The 20,768-nt window shown below is 31.8% G+C and overlaps 1 protein-coding gene across 5 annotated transcripts in view; it reads right to left on the bottom strand.

Annotated features, from left to right (window-relative positions):
• USP15 (ubiquitin specific peptidase 15) overlaps positions 1-20,768 on the bottom strand; it is a 113,944-nt gene that overhangs the window by 61,539 nt on the left and 31,637 nt on the right. For 4 of the 5 annotated variants that reach the window (XM_033116953.1, XM_033116957.1, XM_033116956.1 and 1 more), the window contains exons 4-6: positions 13,460-13,586; positions 4,983-5,128; positions 862-923 (exon numbers count right to left, since the gene is read on the bottom strand). In XM_033116953.1, the coding sequence (XP_032972844.1) occupies positions 862-923; positions 4,983-5,128; positions 13,460-13,586 (335 nt within the window). Of the gene's footprint in view, positions 1-861; positions 924-4,982; positions 5,129-13,459; positions 13,587-18,308; positions 18,549-20,768 lie in introns of those variants that run through there. The other variant, XM_033116958.1, reaches the window with a different exon arrangement.

Here is a 20,768-nt window from a genome sequence, read left to right as displayed (position 1 = left end):
GAAAATGTGGCATATACATAGAATGGAATATTATTCAACCTTAAAAAAGAAGGAAATCCCCATGTGTGCTAACATGGATAAACCTGGGGGATATTATGCTAGGTCAAACAAGCCGGTCACAGAAGGACAAGTATTGCATGATTCTATGATATATGAAGCATCTAAACTAGTCAAACTCATAAAAACGGAGTAAAATTGTGGTTGCTGGAGAAAGGAAGAAATGGGGGAATTACTGTTCAACAGGAATAAAGTTTCAGTTATACAAAATGAATAAATTCTAGATATCAGCTGTACAACAATGTGCCTGTACTTAACAATGCTGGGTTGTGAACTTAAAAATTTGTTTAGAGGATAGATATCATGTTAAGTGTTCTTACCACAATTAAAAGAAAAAGTTTAAAAGATTTCTAATTCTTTCATCCCTCACTATCAAAAGCAATTCTTATACTCCTCTAATTCTACTTATGATTTTATATTCTAAAACATTCATTTTAATAAAAATATTACTTTCATATCAGAACTATTCTGTTAAAGAACATTTTTAACAGATACTTGAAAAATATCACACACAAGATTGAAGAAAAATTTAACAAAACATTTAAGAGTGATTTAACTGTATTAGACAATGTAACATAATATTTATAACATTTATACTGTACCTCATTTGGAGATTTAAATTGGAAGCATTTTTAATAATAGCATCTTAAGTGCAAATTTAGATAACTTCTATACTAATATTATAATTTAAAGGCGTATACATGTGCAACATACAATTACATTCTTCTATCATTCTGGATTTCATTATCTCAAATCAAAGGCTTCAAACCCATGCAATAATTCATAAAAAGTGGGAGCACTTACTTAGGAGTAGAAGGACCCCTTGGCCATGTTCCATCTTCATTTTTCTGTTCTATCACTAACACCTGCAAATATGACACAATAAAAGAGGGTTTCTCTTAACCCTGACGTTAAAATAGTTTTAGAAGATTAGCTGAATTCATTAATAAACTAAAGTAACTCTGTGATTAATTAAAGGACACAGCAGACAAGGTGAAAAGGTGTTTGCATTCTACCTATTTTGATTCCAAAGCTGGGAAAAGGAGACAAAAATATAAGTCAAATGTAAGAAGTAAGCAATTAATAGTCAGAAGAACGTAAACTATGAAAAAAATCATTGGTTTTATGACTTTAATTATAAGAAAATTTAAACTAAGTAGGTAGAATATAAATTCCTTGAATTTAGGGAGTGCACTCTATTTCTCTTCTATTTGTAGCTTGTAACTTAGTACTGAGCAAAAACAAAAATAGATGCTCATTAAATTGTTGTAGTTGTTATTAAACATTCTGATGTATGATCTTAGCTAACTATCATGTAAGTATTGAGGAACAGTGACACAGACAATTCCAACTTACACATTACACATTGTGTGGGGCCTTGAAATTTGTCTTTATTTACTATTAACATGTAAATTGTAGAAATTTTTAATACATAAATGACAGAACCACATTTATGAGAATCAGAGTGAAGTTCCCTATTGCAGTATGGTTAAGGTAGACTAAAATTACCTCTAATAAATGAAAAGTACTGGCTAAGGCAGAGATATACTTGATTCTAAAACATCCTGGAATCCTTTCTCGTATTTTCCAGAATAAAAAAGCCTTCCTTATAGTTTTTATTATGATTGAGTCTGTTCAAAGAAAACCTAAGCAAAAACAATTAAACTAGCAAAAGAAATATGTGATAATCTCAACAAGTTATATAATACCTAAATTTCCATGGGAAAACTATAATATAGAAAATAAGCCCTGAAGTAAATTCAAGGTATTGCAAACTTGAACACATTCTGCCTATTCAGTCTCATTAAGTTTTTCTTAAAGTTGCAATTTTGTAACCTACTCTACAAACTCTTGGTAATACACTTTTGTGGACTGTACGTTTCAGGCCATTTATAAACTGGCATTTGGTTCCTAACCATGTAAAATGTAAGCCTGTTTCAGAATACATACAACAAACAATAAAATATTGGTAAAAAAAAATTCATGAAACCATGTTCCTGAAAAAGTATGCTAATTAAAATATTAAAGGTGTCTCTAAAAAATTGTATTTCCTACATTCAAAAAAACATATACGAACATATGAAGTATACGTACCATATAAGTTAGTACACTGTGTACCTACCATCCGGGTCCCTCCCTGATCATTCCTCTCCCTACCTGCCACAGACAACCAGCATACTCAATTTTCTGATATCATTCTGATATAGTCATATATTTATATATTTTTACAGACTTATAAAATTCAATTTAGTGATTTTTAACTCTTACCGAAAGTTTTCCTTTACTGTAACTCATAACTATACAGATATCAAATACAAACTATATATACAAACATCTACAGTCATTTAGAGGACTTAGATCAATTATAAAAGATTTTAGCTATAGAAAATTTCAAAGTTACGCATTTAATATCACTGTTTATGGTTTGTTTTTTAAAGGAAGGTCCTAAAACTAAAGTAAGTATCAAGTAATTTCAAGTTTAACCACAACATCTTAATTCCTAACAGTATTTGTACTTAAAATTCCATGCTTTTACAATCACAGATATTAATGTTGAAAGCCATCAGAAATGTTAAAATTCACTCCTTTATTCAACTGTATAATTTTCTGAAGAAAATTTTGCTGTTTAAAACCTTAACTCAAAATGAAAGTATTTTTAGAAAAGTTTCAAAATTTAATTAAATTGAATACGAGAGAGAGAGCGAGAGAGAGGGAGAGGGAGAGGGAGGGAGGGAGGGAGGGAGAGAGAGAGAGAGAGAGAGAGAGAGAGAGAGAGAGAGAGAGAGAGAGAGAGAGAGAGACACCACTCAATGTGGGAAGCACTCTCTTCAATATATATCTTTGTTTCACTTCATAATAAAAATACTTTCAATTTCAGTAAAAAAAAAAAATTAAGTCTAGGATAGTATTTAGTTTATCATTAGAAAACAAATGTTACAATATCTGGAAAATTTAATACACATTTTTGGAAACATTCCTATTTCAAAAGAGCAAATGTCCTTAAGGATATTTAATCTCATTCTTCTTAAAATGATTTATGCTGTCATTTGCAATCTGGTAAATGCATTCCTATCAAGAACATTGAATTATTTAAATTCTGTAAGACTCAGTTTTCTAAAGTACATGATGGAAACAATAATAGCCACTACATAGGATCAAGCATTGAAAAGAGTTAAAGAAATAATACTATATATTTCAAATTGTATTACTGGAGCTACCTCAAGGCTTGCTGGATGGTAACCAAGAACAGAGGTGTATGTCTCTCTGCAGACAGAAAGAGGGAGCTGGCTGGTTAGGGAAGGGTGTGTTGACTAACCAGTAGAGTTCCAAGTTCCTCACTCCAGCTTCAATCAGGTAACTCTCCTTTTAATTGTAATACATATTAGATATTGTAAGATTTCACTTAAGAACATAATGACTAAAGTAAATGTGAAAATCACTGTTTTTATAGCCTATTACAACACTTGACATATTGTAGGCATTTACTAAAAATTAATTTCCCTCTGTTCCTCTAAATTTTTAAATAAGTTGTATCATATTATTGATGTCAATAGTAATTTTAAATAGAACAAAACAAAACAAAAACTTTCATATATTGGAGCACCAGGCTCTGTGTTAGGTACTAAAAATAAAACCAAAAAATGTATGATGGAAAGTCTAACGTAAATAAGCATCTCAAAGTCTAAGTGAAGAGCGCAATATATAAATAATTAAAGTACATCATAAATGATACAAAAGACGTATATAAATCATTATGGAAGTTAAAGGAGTAACTTTTTCTCTAACGTACAAAAATCCTATACTTCCAATGAATATTGAGAAAAACAGATCAGAAACGGATGAAGAGATGATGTGATATCCGAGTTGGAATTTGAAGGATGAGTAATCTGATCTGGTTAGACTACATGATAGGATGGAATAGTTAGTTTGAATATTTTGATGTTTAAAAGGACTTTTTGCTGGATGGATGCAGGAATTGAGAAGAAGGGTACAACAGGCAGATTAAACAATATATAGGAAAGCAAAGGAGTCTAGATAGCACAGTATGCTTAGGGCACTATAAGCTGTTCAGTTTGGTTTTGTTAAGAGTGTAAATCACAAAGCAAAGATAATCTAAAGATGATGGAAGATTGACAAAAGATCAAACCATGACTTGGATGCTGTGTTAAAGGTGCCTGGACTTTATTCTATAATTGTTAAAGAGCCAGGAAAGGTTTATGAAAAGGAAATAAGTTTTTCATTTTAGGAAGAGTATTGACAGAAATATGGAAGATTGAGAGTGGACTGGAGGCAGAGGGATCTGTTCAGAGACTACTGAAAGACAAGGGCTGAGAATGGCATAGAGATTAATTCAAGAAATATTTAGAAAGTGGGATGAGAAGGACTTGCTGACTATGTCTAAATGTCTTCATTTCTCAACACTTCATTTTTTTGAATTAGATCATAAAGAAAGACTGAACTGGGGGTTGATACCTTTTAGCAGGAGCTGGTAAATTACAGTTCGCTTAGCTCAATGACTGGTTTTATAAAGTTTGTTGGAACATAGCCATTTCCATTTGTTTACATATCTTTTATGGCTACTTTCGTGCTACTACAATGGGAGAATTGTAGTTGTGAAAGAGACCATACAGATGGCTGAGTCAAAAACACTTACTGTATGATCCTTTACACAGAGTTTGCTGACCTATCTTCTCAGCTGTTTTTTTGACGGAAAATAATTTTTTTTAAGAAGTAGATTATTCTCACGCTCAAGGAGGGAAACAGAACTTATAGCTAATGACAAGCAGGGATAGAGAAGAGATGAGTTGGAAAGACGAAGCCAGAGCCAGTAGAACTCATTCTAGATTGGCAGCATAACCAAGTTTGTGACTCCAGAAATGGTTATGTATGGTATGCTTAAAATAAACAGTACTATTAAACAATACCTGTCCTTGGTATAAACCAGCATCCTGAATGGTGCTGTCTGGTTTATTCAGTGGTTCAAATGTATTACTCATGTATTTGTTCCATAATCTGGTCTCCTTTTCATCTGGAATATTGAAGATTTTTCTTATTTCCTTTTCAATTGTATCTAGATTTAAGGAGAAAAAATGTAAATATAATAAATATTTTAAAATATACCACATACAACTAAGTGCTCACCAGCATAAAAACTCTAAATTTTAAATACTGATATAATAGCAAAAACAGATGAACAAATATGTAAGAAATATATAAAAAGCAATAAAGAAGGTTTTTAAGACCAGGTGTGTTTTAAGGAACAAAATGGTAATTATAACTCTGACAGATTACTTAGGGAAATTGAGGCCTCAAAAGGTAAAAGAGTTCAATCATATAACCCTAAAGTATAATTTATGTCCTATAGGATAAACTAAGTTTTTACACATTATAAAATCAACATATTTTCTGATGATATGTAGGAGTTAGAAATTAAAGTATGATTCAGAGATGCTACAAATAGAAAATATTTTAAATTATAACTTAACCAATTTAAGAACATTTAGATTACACTGAATATAATTTACTGTTTCAACAGCTAACTAAAAATTAAATAGACTATATGGACACAAATGAAAGGAAAATGCTTTCTTTGAAGGGAAGTCTGTATTGCTCAAAATTTCTTGTTTTTAAAGTAAAACCATATATTTTCCTTGCTTCTAAATCAATTATATGAGTGGAAGAAGTCTTTTTTTTTTTTTTAAAACTGGAGCAGCTTAATCTGCTATAAAATAAGACACAGAAGTATATACATATTTGAGAGTACAAATGTAATTAAGCGTCAGTACTGTAGTAAAATGAATCTTTAAAATTTTTAAACATTAGAAAGAGAAACTAGAAAACACTACTAAAATTATTAAATTCTGGTCAATAACTCTAACTTAGACTCAAGAAAATTGTAATTCAAATATTTAATGACATTAAGAATTATACACTATTTCTAAATTTGTGAATACTTGGTTAATTTTGGAAAAAACATTTACAAAACACTGAACCTAGTAACACATGCCCTCTGAAGAAATATAAAAACCCCCATGCCTATTCTACATAATTATACATAGTCCAATAACACTGTTTATGTTCTACTTAGAACCTTTAATAGTCTCGTAGTCAATGAGATTTTGATTAAGGCATTAAATTAGTAGTAAATCTTACAGTGTATCTCAAAACTTAAAGCAAATTACCCAGAATATTTAAATAATTACATAAAATCAATCATCTGACAATACTGCTTCCTATTTTTTTTTTGGTGGGTGGGTTACTTTTTTTCTTTTTGTTCTTTTTATTGAAGTGTAAATGGATATGGAAAATGCACAAGTCATCAGTATATCAAGATAAATTTCCAAAGTGGACACATCATGTAACCAGCACCCAGATCAAGAAACAGAACATTATGTAGGAAGGAAGGTAGAGAAAGAAGCCAAGGAAGGAAGGGGATTTTAGTCTATTAAAAATAAATAATTCTTGCTCATTGCAAAAATTCAGAAAATACAAACACAAATAAAATGTTTACCTAAAGATAACTATTCTTAATATTTTGATATTTCTTCTTCCAGATACTTTTCTATTAATAGATATTTATATACATATATAAGCATACAAACACATATGGGAATTCCCTCTTTACTGAGTTTTACAAAATACTCATGTATAGGCAGGAGAAAAGAGTAATGTAAAGGCCTGAAGGTATTTGGCATGTTTTAGAACAGCATAGTGCACCAATGTGGCTGAAGTAGAAAAAGCAAGGTAAAAATGAGACCACAAAGGAACTCATGTAGGATCATATAGAATCTTGTAAGCTATGAAAGTATGCATATTATCTAAGAAGGAAAGCCACTGAGGAGTTCTGAGCAGAGAAGTGGCATGATCTAATTGACATTTTAAATGTTCATTTTTGCTACTAGTAAAGAACAAACTGAAGGATGTCAAAGGTGGGAGACTAGGCTACTGCAGCCATCCAAACCAAGGTGATACTGGTGGTAGCAGTGGAACTAATGTTAAGTGGTCAGACTGAGAACAGATTCTGAAGGAACTGCTAGGAAGTTATGCTGCTAGATTATAAGCAGGGTGAGAAATAAAAGAAAACCAGAATGATACCAAGGTTTTTGGCCTGAGCAATTGGAAGAACACAAATGGTGATTACTTATATGGAGAAGAATGACAGTAGCAGGTTTTGGGGGGAAGGAGAGAGTTTAGTTTCATAAATGTTGTTATCTTGAGATTCTTATCAGATACAAGTGAAAATATGGAATGGTTAACACTGGAATTAAAGGAGAGTTTTGGATAGAAGACATAAAAGTTAAAGACAACAATATGCAGAAAGTATTCAAACTCTGAGAAGATGTAGATAGCAAGAACTTTTGCCCTGGAAGACATGTAAAGAGAAAGTATTTCTAGGTGGAAAAGTGAATAAAATGTTAATTTTTTCCTTGCAGATTAAGAAAATGGAAGACTTCGATGTTACCATTGGATTTGCCAATATAGAAGTAACTAGAGACCATCACAGAAGCAGTGCCAAGGGAATGTAGGCTTGAATGTCTGACGCAGTGGGCTCAAGAGAAAATGGCAGCAGAGGAAGTGGAAGTCAGAAAGCAGGATGCTCAGATTGAGATTTGGCAAGTGCAGTTATAGAAAATGACAGTCTTTGGGAACTGGTGGCTGAGGTTGGGTGCAGATCAGGATCATTGGAGTTGAGAATACCACGGCATTGAGAGCATGCATATATTTTTCCACATATTAAGCAGACTCCTTTAAGCAGTTAATGAAAAGCATACAGAGATAGAAAAATATTAATACAGATAATAGAAATAAAATTATTGTGACAAAAATCTTTAGTAGGAACATTTGATAACAAAATTAAGCAATTCTATTAATAAATTTATAAACATAAAGCATTTTCCAAGAAGTTTTATTACAAAAAAATAATTTTTTAGTGTTATCCTTAAAGAAAAAATAAAACCAAATTTTGTTTGTCTTTCGCATTGGAACATGTTCAATACCCAAATATATCAATTTGGGAAGAAAAATATTCAAAGGCAAAGTATTTGGGCTTTAGGCTGTAAATGTGGTTTGGGCTCTAAATTATTTAGGTCCTACCTATGGCTACTATCATTTTTATTATAAATCAATGTAGGTAGTACTAGCTGAAAAAGTAAGACATTACTAATTTGGTAAAAAAAGAAAACAGATACTTCTATTTCTCAATTCTATTTATAATTCATATAGCTATATTTCATGTACATACTAGCTATTTTGATAATCATTTAATCAGTATTTTTCAAAAGACCACAAGGAAAACATATACATCCCACATTTCCTTTCTTTTTATCTAAATTTTTTATTGTTTAGAATTCACTTATTTTAGAAGAAAAAAATCAGCCCAATTAACATTTGCACAGATAGTGTAAGGCAGCAATTATGATATGAAACTGGTATGAAATCCCTGGTTACAGAGTTAAAATACTGGCTCTATCACTTGTATCAGAGTGAACCTAGGTAGGTTATATAACCTTTGTAAACCTCAGCTTTATCACCTATAAGAAGAGGATATAGAGTTGTTGGATTTTAATAAGAAAATTTCTGTAAAGTGCCTAAAACATAGTAAATATTCAATAACTGCTAACTACTGTAACTATAACCGTTAAGTCTAAAATTCCTGACATGTTTAATTTTAATTTTTCCAAACTTTGCTTACAAAGCAAACTTGCTCTAATATATACTTTCAAACTTTTAAAACTAAGACTTACAGGAAGAAACTGTGACCTAGTATGCACATACACATATGATATTTTCTACTGTAATATTTTCTATTTCATCCTTTTTACTCTTAAAACTGATTAATGACTAACAAAGTATAGACAACACAGTTTGAAAACACAGCTCTAACAAAATAAAAAAACTTAATTATACAAAAATTTAATTTTAAGCCATATATCCAATCTACGTAGCTTTTTAAACTAATGTTTATACAACATTATTAAAAGAAATTGAAGAAGACAAAAGACATGCCGTGCTCATGGATTGGAAGAATCAGCACAGTAAAAATGGCCATATTACCCAAAGCAATATACAGATTTAATGCAATCCCCATCAAAATCCCAATGGCATTTTTTCAAAAAATAGAACAAAAAATTATCAGATTTATATGGAATCACAAAAGACCCCAAATAGCCAAGAAATCCAAAGGAAAAAAGAACAAGGCTGGAGGTATCACACTTCTTGACTTCAATTTATACTACAAAGCGACAATAGTCAAAATATTCAATATATGGTATCAGCAAAAAAACAGATATACCTACGAACGGAATAGAATTGAAAACCCGAAATAAACTCACATTTATGGGATCAGATAATTTTTGACAAGGAGCCAAAAACATACAATGGAGAAAAGAAAGCCTCTTTAATAAATGGTGCCGAGAAAATTGTAAAGCCACTTGTAAAAGAATGAAACTAGATGCTATCAGTCAACATATACCAAAATTAACTCAAAATGGATCAAAGATCTAAACATAAGACCTGAAACAATGAACTGCACAGAAGAAAGCATAGGTACTAAACTTATGAACCTTGGGATCAGAGAAGATTTTATGATTTTGACCTCAAAGGCAAGGGAAGTAAAAGTAAAAATAAGTGATACCAAACTAAAAAGCTTCTCCACAGCAAAAAAAAAAAATCAACAAAACAAAGAAGCAAACCGAATGGGAGATTTCTGCAAACACCACCTTTGATAAGGGGCAAATATGCAAAATAAATAAAGAACTCATACAATTCAAAAACAAAAAAACCCAATTCAATTAAAAAATGGGCAGAGGGCCTGAACAGACTCTTCTCCCAAGAAGACAAATAAATGGTCCACAGATGTATGAAAAAATGCTCAACTGCACTAGCTATTACTGAAATACAAATCAAAACCACACTGAAATACCACTTCACACCTGTTAGAATGGCTATTATCAACAAGGCAAGTAATAACAAGTGTTGGAGAGACTATGGAGAAAAAGGAACCCTCATACACTGCTGGTGGGAATGTAAACTGGTATAGCCACCATGGAAAACAATATGGAGATTCCTCAAAAAATTAAATATAGAATTACTATACAACCCAGCAATTCCTCTCCTGGGTATCTACCCCAAAATTCTGAAAACATTTATCTATAAAGATGTATGTACCCCTATGTTCATTGCAGTATTATTCCCAATGGCCAAGACATAGAAACAACCAAAGTGTCCTTCGATTGATGATTGGATAAAGAAGATGTGGTACATACACATAATGGAATATTACTCGGTCATAAGAAAAGATGAAATACTACCATTTGTGACAACATGGATGGATCTTGAGATTATCATGCTAAGCGAAATAAGTCAGACAGAAAAAGTCGAGAATCATATGACTTCATTCATATGTGGATATAAAACTGAAAGCAACAAATAAGACAAACAAAACCTCAGAGACACAGACAACAGTTTAGTGGTTACCAGAGGGAAAGGGGGGAGGGAGGTGGTAAAAGAGGGAAAAGGGAACCAAATATATGGTGATGGAAGGAGAACTGACTCTGGGTGGTGAACACACAATGCAATATATAGATGATGTATTATAAAAATGTACACTTGAAAGCTTATATAGATAAACTTACTAACCATTGTCACCCCAATAAATTTTAAAAATTAAGTAAAAAGTACTAGTAAATTAAAATATGTTGATTAAAATTTATGCTTTTTAAAATCATAAACTTTTTGAAGCAGAGATTCGTTACAAATTACATATCACCTTGACAAATTCTTACTTAGAACTTAATGTGAGAACTCCATAATGCTCATTTCAAATTCAGAAATTAAACCAATTGCTGATCTTCCTTTGAGTTTTAAACAACAATTTGGTGAACTAATTCTAAAATACGATTTCTGATTGTCTCATATTTATATATAATTTCCCTATAGAAATGAGGTAAGGAGAGAAAATATTAAACTTTAAAAATAACTAAAAAACATTATCTGTATCAAGTCTTTTAAGAGGTAGCTTCTCATTTATATTCCAGTTGGCTGAACATTTCAGAGACTAGTATCAGAAATAATTTCAATAGACTATCTTTCTTGGACAGACGTGTAGATTCTTATTGTGCACATTTTAATATCATGAGTAATATAATTTTATATACAGTAGTCCCCCCTTTTCTGTGGTTTTGCTTTCTGTAGTTTCAGTTACCCACAGTCAATTGCAGTCTGAAATACTAAATGGAAAATTCCAGAAATATGCAGTTCATGAATTTTAAGTTGCAAGTGTTCTGAGTAGTGCGATGAAAACTCGTGCTGTCCGATCTGTCCTTTCTGGGATGTGAATCATCCCTTTGTCCAGCACATCCATGCTGTATATGCTGCCGGCCTGGTACTCACTTAGTAGCTGTCTTCGTTATCAGATTAACTGTTCCTGTAGTGCAGTGCTCATGTTCAAGTAACCCTTACTGTACTTAATAATGGCTCCGAAGTACAAGAGTAAGATGCTGGCAATTTGGATACACCAAAGAGGAGCCATAAAGTACTTCCTTTAAGTGAAAAGGTGAACATAGTACAATAAAATATTTTGAGAGAGACCACATTCACATAACTTTTATTACAGTATATTGTTATAATTGTTCTATTTTATTATTAGTTATTGTTGTTAATACCTTATTGTGCCTAACTGATAAATGAAACTTTACCACAGGTCTGTGTGTATAGGGAAAAACACGACAGTATATACAGAGTATATACCGTGTGCCCCGAAAATAAGACTGGGTCTTACACCGTATTTCCCCAAAAATAAGACGAGGTCTTATATTATCTTTTGCTCCAAAGACATGAGGGCTTATTTTCAGGAGACGTCTTATTTTTTCCATGTACAACAATCTACATTTATTCAAATACAGTCATGTCATCTTCTGGAACATCATCATAATGTACTAAATGCGTTCGTCTGGCTAACAATCTTAACTGGGGCTTATTTTTGGGGTAAGTCTTACTTTTAGGGAAACATGGTATACAGGCTTTGGTACTACCTGTGGTTTCAGGTATCCACTCAGGGGTCATGGACCATATGACCCACTGATAAGGGGACACTACTGTATTATATTGAAAACTTTCAGTTTTTAGTATATAGAAATGTTTTATTTTCCTGAATATGCTCCACAAATCTAGAAGTTCAAAAGTTAAGTAATTTATTCATAATAATATTCTTATAATGGTATTTATATATGGAATTCCTAACATTTTAAGCATTCATTTGAGAAAGATGACTATGAGTTTACTGAAGTTGCATCATCTCTAACTTAATGTTCTAGCTAAATAAAGAGGGTGAAAACAAAAAATTCATATATAACATTTTATTTGGTGAAAACATTAGGATTAACCAAGCATTGAGTACTGAAGAATGGTACTATTTTATGAAAAATGTAGGTTAAAAGCATTTTCCTGCTGTGAAATGGGTAAGTGGTGAAAGTCGAATGACTTACGAAATTCAGAGATACTTTTATTTACTTTTAATCAAAGTATACTTAATGATCCATTTCAACAAGGAAAGCTATATAATGGCATAATTCATAAATGTGCTAATCACTCTTCCTTGCTTTGTTCTGTGTTGTCATGTCCTCAATTGTCCATTTACATTTTCCAACAAAGATCAAATTACTATTGATCTTGTTTTCCAATAACTTTATTTGAAAATAACTGCCTTTTATAATTTTTATTTTAAGCTGTTTTTATCAAAAAGAACTGTAATTTTGTTATTAAATTTCTAATCACTTACTTAAAAAATCTTTTATTCAATACGTTGTGGATCTTAAATTAAAATGGAATGAAAAGATTTACATATATTTTAGTGTACATTTGTATGTGCAAATATATGAATGTATATAGATATGTAGACACATAAATAAAAGGAGTTAAGTACACTTATATTTGAGACTATAATTCCCTAATTTACTCATTAAAAACAACAATGTGTCATAATAATGCTAAGCCTGACAGCTACTTAGACTGTATTTATAATCCAAAGAACGAACTAAGGGAAAAAAGGAAATAAACAATTGTCACTTTCCATGCTAAGAAGGGGAAACATTATTATTATTACATTACCTGACAAAAGTTTTATTTAAGCAAGTTTTTAAAGTTCTATTTTATATTCATGTAACAAACAAAACAGTAACTTTGATTTTTTAAAAAATGGCACAAATATTAAAATCATCTAATAATGTAGATTTGCAAACAATAAATAATTCAACTCTATGCTAAAATATATTGCATTGAGCTTGGAAATCTATGTTTAAGTATAAACCCTTAAAATGGTTATCATTCTAGTAGCATATAACAAATAGAATTATAATTAAACTTCTAATAGCAATGGCTTAACATAGAGAGGGTCTTGCATTACCTATCGTGTCGGCTTTGCTAAATCTTCGAGTTACAACATTGTTCATGTTTCCATTTTCACAGAGCTTCAATTCTGTGAGATATACTTCTACTTTGCAGTGCTTTACAAACATACCCTGTTCAACCACCTAAAAATCAAAACAAATCAGTGTCAGCTATAGCTCAATATATTTCACCATCTCTAGTAGAATACATTCCTCTAAAAAAGCTTCAGGAAAAAACACACATCTCCAATGAAAAACAACAGCTATTAAAATCTATCAACATAAAATAAAAGGTATTGGATATTTGAAAAAGCAAGAAACATTTTTGGAAAATTTATTATTTAACAGATTATAAATAATCATAATATTAAACAGTAACAGACAGTTTGGAAAGGTATTCTACTGATCTGTGAAGATACGTAAGTACATAATGAATACATTCAGTTTATATGACAAGAAAGTTTACTCAAAATGTTTAAATACAGCTCTGATTAAAGATAGAGACATACTTAATAGCTTTTAGTACTTGATCTCAAGCAGAAAACCCTTAAAAACTTTTAAGTTTTACACAATTTCAGTTAGCAACAGCTATATCACTCTGTACGTTAAAATAAGTATTTTAAAATAACACCAAATTACTGCTGCCAAAGTACTCAGCTATGCCTTGTAACTGATATGTTAGTTTTCCACCCTAAGATGACTTTGTATGACCTTTACATGCGCACTTAATTTATGCAACAAATGAAAAACAGAAAAAACTCTGCTAAACATGCAAGCAACAAAGCAGAAAAAGAGAAAATATGTATGTAGTAGGGTCACCTTTTTAATAAGTATATTTCCTTTTGATCTTCTAAAGGTTAACTGTAGGATTTCAGTCATGAATACTGTTGCTGAAAATAGTAATCAGCCTGATATGTGATACATTAGACAAATATGGAAAAAGGGAGGGCTCCAAATAACTGCTGTACTCACAAGCTTAGCATCAGTTTAGCAAGGGACTTAAACATTTCTCTTTCACTTGTAGGGAATTGTTTTAGCTCAAAAAATTCAAATGTAGTTTATCTAGCATTGAATGTGCAATCTAACACTAATTTCTATGACACTTTGTCATGCACATTCTCCTACTGCATTTCTAAAACAGCCTGTCACAACTCCTTCCATTAATTAACTTAATTCATTTTCAAACTAATATATAAATTGTCTCTTAACAATATTCTGTTTTATTTTTTTATGTTTATTTACTTTGAGGTTAACAATGTAGCAAAAGATACCATATCATTTAATTTTGTAAAACTGCTTGTAGCTATATTTGAGTAGAAAAACTAGGAATCAAATGTTTTTATCAATCAAAATTTTCTGCTCTGGGACTCAATATCTAAGTAAGAATTCCAAAATAATATTATATTAAGACAGCTACTAATCACTGATGAGTTGCTAAAACTGAACTAGCTACAGGCCTAATTTTTATGGGGGAAAAAAATGGAATGACCAACAATAGATCAGGTAATGGGATAAAAAAAACAGGATAAAATAACAAAAAAATGTGAAAATTCCTCACTGTGATTTATATTGAGGTATGTATTTTCTAAATAAGTGTAGTTTGTTTTTTTTTTTAAAGACAATTTTCATAACATTAACAGTTATTTACCTAGAAAGAACCTGGTGATTTAAATGTCAGGAAGTCATTGTAAACAATGAAAGTAAAACATCAAGATTATTTCAAAGTCCACACTTTACTGGGATTCAGAATTCTCCTCATCATTTTTCCTTCTCTCTAACAACATCGTATCATTGCTAAAACCCTCATCATCACTACTTAGAATACTATTAATATATTTATAAGATATTTTACTACTTCCAAGAGTAGTGTATTAAAAAGCAGTTCTTTTAAAGAAAATATGCTTGTCCTCCAACTATTTTTATCTGAAAGAACCATATATATGAATGATTAAAGCCTGAATATAATAGCACCAGAACAGAGAAAAATACTTATGTATTACTGTTATTATGGTTGTATGTAAATTATTTGTTTCTGCAACATCTCCTTTATATTTGTTATGTAGTCACCTACATTCAGTAAAAATGTTCGCACTGAAAATAATCATTTAAAATGATGGCTATAAAAACTGTCACTGGAAGAAACAGGCTTATAAAAAACAGTATAAAGTCATACTTACCTAATTATTATAATCATTAAAATATACACTTGAAACAAGACTGGAAGGTGAATATTCAAAAATAGTAATGTTTCAGAATTAGAGTTCATAGTTAAAATGTTTTTTATAAGTGAATTATAATGTTGTTATATTATTTATCAATAAGGAGTAAGCACAAGATGAAATCTCGCTCCTTATTCAAAATTTAAGACTCGTGGCTATATAAAAATATTTCCATTAATTCCAAGCCACATTGAAGGTAAAGTCTCTTTACTAAGCTAGTGAGGGAAATACAAGTTTATGCTGAATTAAAGTAAATATAATTTCTACTTGTTCATTTTGCTGTAAATGTTAGAGAGCATTTTGTATAAAATCATGAAATATATTTGACAAACCTAATTCAGTCTACTCTTACAGCAGCGTACGAAAGTTTCAAAGAAACTTTACTTCATTCCAACTGCCTACTGGTCCCCCTTTGGAAACAGAAAGTAATTTCTAAAGAAATCTGGTACTCCACAACAATTTAATAACACTGGGCCTAATGGCACATTTACTATTTTTGAGTACATTCATTTTTGCAGCACTTACTGAGCACCTACTATGTGCTAGGAATAACCAGTGAGTTAGACCTACTAGTCCCTGGAGTCACGAACAAGTAGATGGACAGAGATGTACAACACGTCTATGAAATCATAGGTGTTAAATGTGCAACAAATTAATCTCACACCGTGATATTCCATCCACAAATACGTCAGGATATATTTCTTCAAAAACAAGGACTTAAACATAACCATAATACCACTCACACAGCTAAAATAATTAAAATGAGCTCCATAATATCAATTATCCAGTCGATATTCAAAATGTCTGTGTCTCATTTTTAATGCATTGTTTGAATCAGGATCCAAATAAAACTCAAACATTGTAAATGACTGATAAAGTCTCTTAAGTGTATTTTAACTGAAAAGTTCACCATCTATCTTTTTTATTTTTGCAGTTTTTATTAAGATTACTTCATAGATGGTGAGGTATATTCTAAACAAGATGTAAATAATATCCAGTTACTACTCCTCTCTTTGTGTAATGTTGGTAGCTATAAATTAATCAGTGCCTAGAACTATGATCATTAAGCTAAATCTGATTCACTATCTATTTTTGTAAATAACATTTTACTAGAACACGATCATGCCACTTCATTTATGTATTATCTATGTCTGCTTTTGCATCCAAAATGGCACAGATAGTAGTTTCCACAGAGATCATTTTGGCCCACAAAGTTGAAAATATTTACTATCTGGCCCTTCACACGGAAAAGTTTGGTGACCCCTACGGCCACAAATTCATTAGGTTTTTTTCAGTTTTGCTAAGTAATGTTTTGCAATTTTCAGTGTAGAAAAGCAGTTTTTGTTGGTTTATTCCTAAGTACTTTGATCTGTTATAAATATTATTTTAAAATTCAACTTTATTTGCTGCTGCTATATAATTGGTTTTCATATATTGATTTTATATCCAGCTACCTTGCTAAATTTAATTATTACTTCTAATTGTTCATCAGTACAACTTTTAGAATTTTCAACATACACAATTATGTCTCCTAAAATATTACAATTTTATTTCTTCTTTTCAACACTTATTCTTTTAATTCTTTCCCTTGCATTACCATACTGGCTAAAACTTTTAATACAGTTACCCTTGTCTTGTCCCTGATCTGACAGGGAGAGCTCTGAATATTTTACCTATTAAGTATATTTGCATTATATTTCTATTGCTAGCTTTTTATTTTTAAGAGTTTAAAAAAATCATACATGGATATTGAAGTTGTATTAAATGCTTTTTCTGCATCTGTTGAGATTACTTTTCTTCATTACTCAGTTGAGAAGAAAATTGTAAGTAATTTTCAAAGTTAAATCAAAATTGCATTGGAAAAAAATCCAGCTTAGCCATTTTTTTTAATTGTCCTTTTTACATACTGCTGGATTTGGCTTGCTAATATTATACTTAGGAATTAAGTATCTATGTTTATGAGTAAGACTAGCCTGCAAGTTTTCATTTTTGTAATGTCCTTTAGGGTTTTGTGTCATGTTTATGTTAACCTCACAAAAAAAGTTGGGCAATATTCTACTTTCTGGAAGAGTTTGCATAAGATTGGTATACTGCTTCCTTAACTATTTGGGTGACTATACTGGTGAAGCCTCCTGCACCTGCAGTTTTCTTTGTGGGAAGGTGTTCATTTAGTGATTCTATTTCTTTAACCACATAGTGCAATTCAGATATTCTATTTTTCATTGTTTCAACATTAAGTTGTATTTTTCTAGACATTTGTCCATTTCAGCTAAATTTTCAATTACATAAAGCTGTTCAAAAAATAATCTTTTAAAAAAGTCTTTAAGCTCTATGTCCCTTTTTCATTTCTAATATAGGTTGTTTGTGCCTATTCTCTTATTCTTGATCAGTCTTGCCAGGCCTCATCTTCATTTCACTTGTCTAATTTCACTGTTTTTACAATGAATAAACTTTTTCATTTAGTGTCTGTTTTTTTCTATTTTATTAATGTCTACCGTACGTTATTCTTTCACGATTAGGCTTAATTTCCTTTTCTTCTCTTCTTGAGACAACTAATTTTCAGACTTTCTTCTTTTCCAATATATGCATTTAAACTGTAAAATTCCTTCTAAGAATTGCTTTAGTCACCTTTTTACATTGTATTGTTATTATCAGTTGAAAATATTAGACAATTTTAGAATACAAATTTGTCTTCTGCACTAAGTGCTACGCATATCAGTTAGGTCGTGGTGGCTAATCATGTTCCAATCTGCTTCCTAGCTCACTCATGTGGCTGTCGGCAGGCCTCAGTTCCTCTCCAGTTGTGGACAGAGACTTTAGTTCCTCATTATGTAAGTTTCCCCATAGGCTGCCTGCATGGCATATTGCTTCATGTAGAGTGATTGATCTGAGAGAGAGAGAGAGCAGGAGAGCACTCACAAGTTAGAAGAACCCGTATATTTATAAATTAATCTCAGAATTGACACACTATCACTTCTGCTATACGTTACTGGTCACACACTCCAACCATGGGAGATTACACTATAGTGTGAATACCAGGTGGTGGCGATCACCGGGGGGGAACTTTGAGGCTGGCTACCACAGTCCACCCTCTGGCCCCCAGTAAGTCACCGTTCCTCCCTGAAAGATACAAAATACTCTCAACCCCTACAAAGGCTCCCACTAGTTTCATCCCATTGTAGCATCAACTCAAAGGTCAGAAACTTGTCACCTGTATCTGATCCTGATGCAGATGAGGGTGCCTTAAGTAACTTGAGTATAGTTCCCCTTCATTTATAGGCCTGTGAACTAAGAGGTAAGTTTTCTGTCCCACGTAACACCCAAGATAAACTGGTGGGACATGTAGAAGAGAATCTTTAAGATATTCCTGTTAAAAAGGAGGCGAAGAGAAAGTAAAAAGGAGTCAATGGCCCGCAGACATTCTGAAATCCACCTGTGCAAATACTGGAAAATCCTTGATTAGGGCTCACTTCTGTCCTTGCCTGAAATCAACTCTTCATAACTAACACTTGGCTTTGCTTTCGGAGTCATTTTTTTTCCATGAAAGCACATGCATGAAAGCACATTTGCAATTGAGTGAATTCTTAGTCTGATTCCTGCTTGTAGAAGTCTGGAAGGTCAAATGCCTCTTTCATTTTACATTGTTTTTGCAGTCCAAGATGGCAGTAGTTCTTGAAAACATTGTAGGTCTCCAGTGGATCTCGCTGGAGTTCATTCCATTAGTCAAAAGTCACACACACAAATGTCCTCTAGTTAAATCCTCTCTAACGTGAGTTTATGCTGAGGGGCAACGCCCTTAGGCTTCTTAGAAGCTCTATTGTTCTTAGAAGCCACATGTTGAAAGGAGGTGTGAATTACAGTCTGAAATTTTTATTTCTCTGTCAATCAAGCAATCCAGTTTACTTAATAAAATTCAAGGTGGGAGAATAGGTGGGAAGGAAATTATAGATTAAAACAGACTTAAAAGATATGGTTTTCATTTTTGTTTTTACCAATACTTAATGACTTTATTATAAGCAATTTAAAAAAAATTAAATTTATTGAGGTGATATTGGTTAATAAAATTACATTTTTCAAGTACAAAAAGTTTTATCATCTATATATTGCATTGTGTGCTCATCTCCTAGTCTAGTCTCCCTCTGACACCACATATTTGACCCCCTTTACCCTTTTCATCCTCCCCCACTCTTCCCCTCTGGTAACCTTCATACTGTTGTCTGTTTGTTTGGGTTGTTCGTTTGTTGCTGTTTTATATTCCACATATGAGTGAAATCATATGGTTCTTGTCCTTTTCCATCTGACTTATTTCACTTAGTATGATACTTTCAAGATCCATCCATATTGGTGCAAATGGCAGTATTTCATCCTTTCTTAGGGCTAAGTAGTTAGTTATCCCGTAGTATGTATGTACCACATCTCCTTTGTCTAGTCATCACCCATCAAAGGACACTTCGGTTATTTCCATGTCTTGGTTACCATAAATAATGATGCAATGAACATAGGGGGTAAATATATCTTTACAAATAAATGTTTTCAAATTTTTCAGGTAGATATCCATAAGACGGATTGTTGGGTAATATGGTACCTCTATTCTTAACTTTTTGAGGAAACTCCATATTGTTTTCTATAGTGGTTGTACCAGTTTACATTCCCACTAGCAGTGTGCCAGGGTTCCCTTTTCTCCACATCCTCTCCAAACAGATGTGAGGTGGTATTCCATTATGGTTTTGATTTGCATTTCCATCACATGTTCTTTAAAGGCCCTTTTGTTTCAACACAATTGTGAGGTAATACCATTGACTTTTCTGAGGTCTTAATAGTGAATTTTACAATCACATCTTAGGCTTCAACATTAGACCATGCTTTCCTGAGAGTGCCTTGAGTTTGATCTTTGCTCAGAAACATCTCTTAGTTTTAGCGTTGTCAGCTCTAGACGCTAGGAATCTTCAAAACTATCAATTCTTGGCTCCTTTTTAACAGTCCTTTCTTTAGCTTCTCCTTCTCTTCTTACATCTGACTACAGCATTACTAGAAGAAACAAGGTAGTATTTTCAACATTTTGGCAGCTCATTCAGTTCATTAGATATAATTTTTTACCTTTCAGTTT

The sequence above is a fragment of the Rhinolophus ferrumequinum genome, chromosome 10 (assembly GCF_004115265.2).
Source record: "Rhinolophus ferrumequinum isolate MPI-CBG mRhiFer1 chromosome 10, mRhiFer1_v1.p, whole genome shotgun sequence".
Lineage (NCBI taxonomy): Eukaryota > Metazoa > Chordata > Mammalia > Chiroptera > Rhinolophidae > Rhinolophus > Rhinolophus ferrumequinum.
This window is presented reverse-complemented; position numbering and strand designations above follow the sequence as displayed.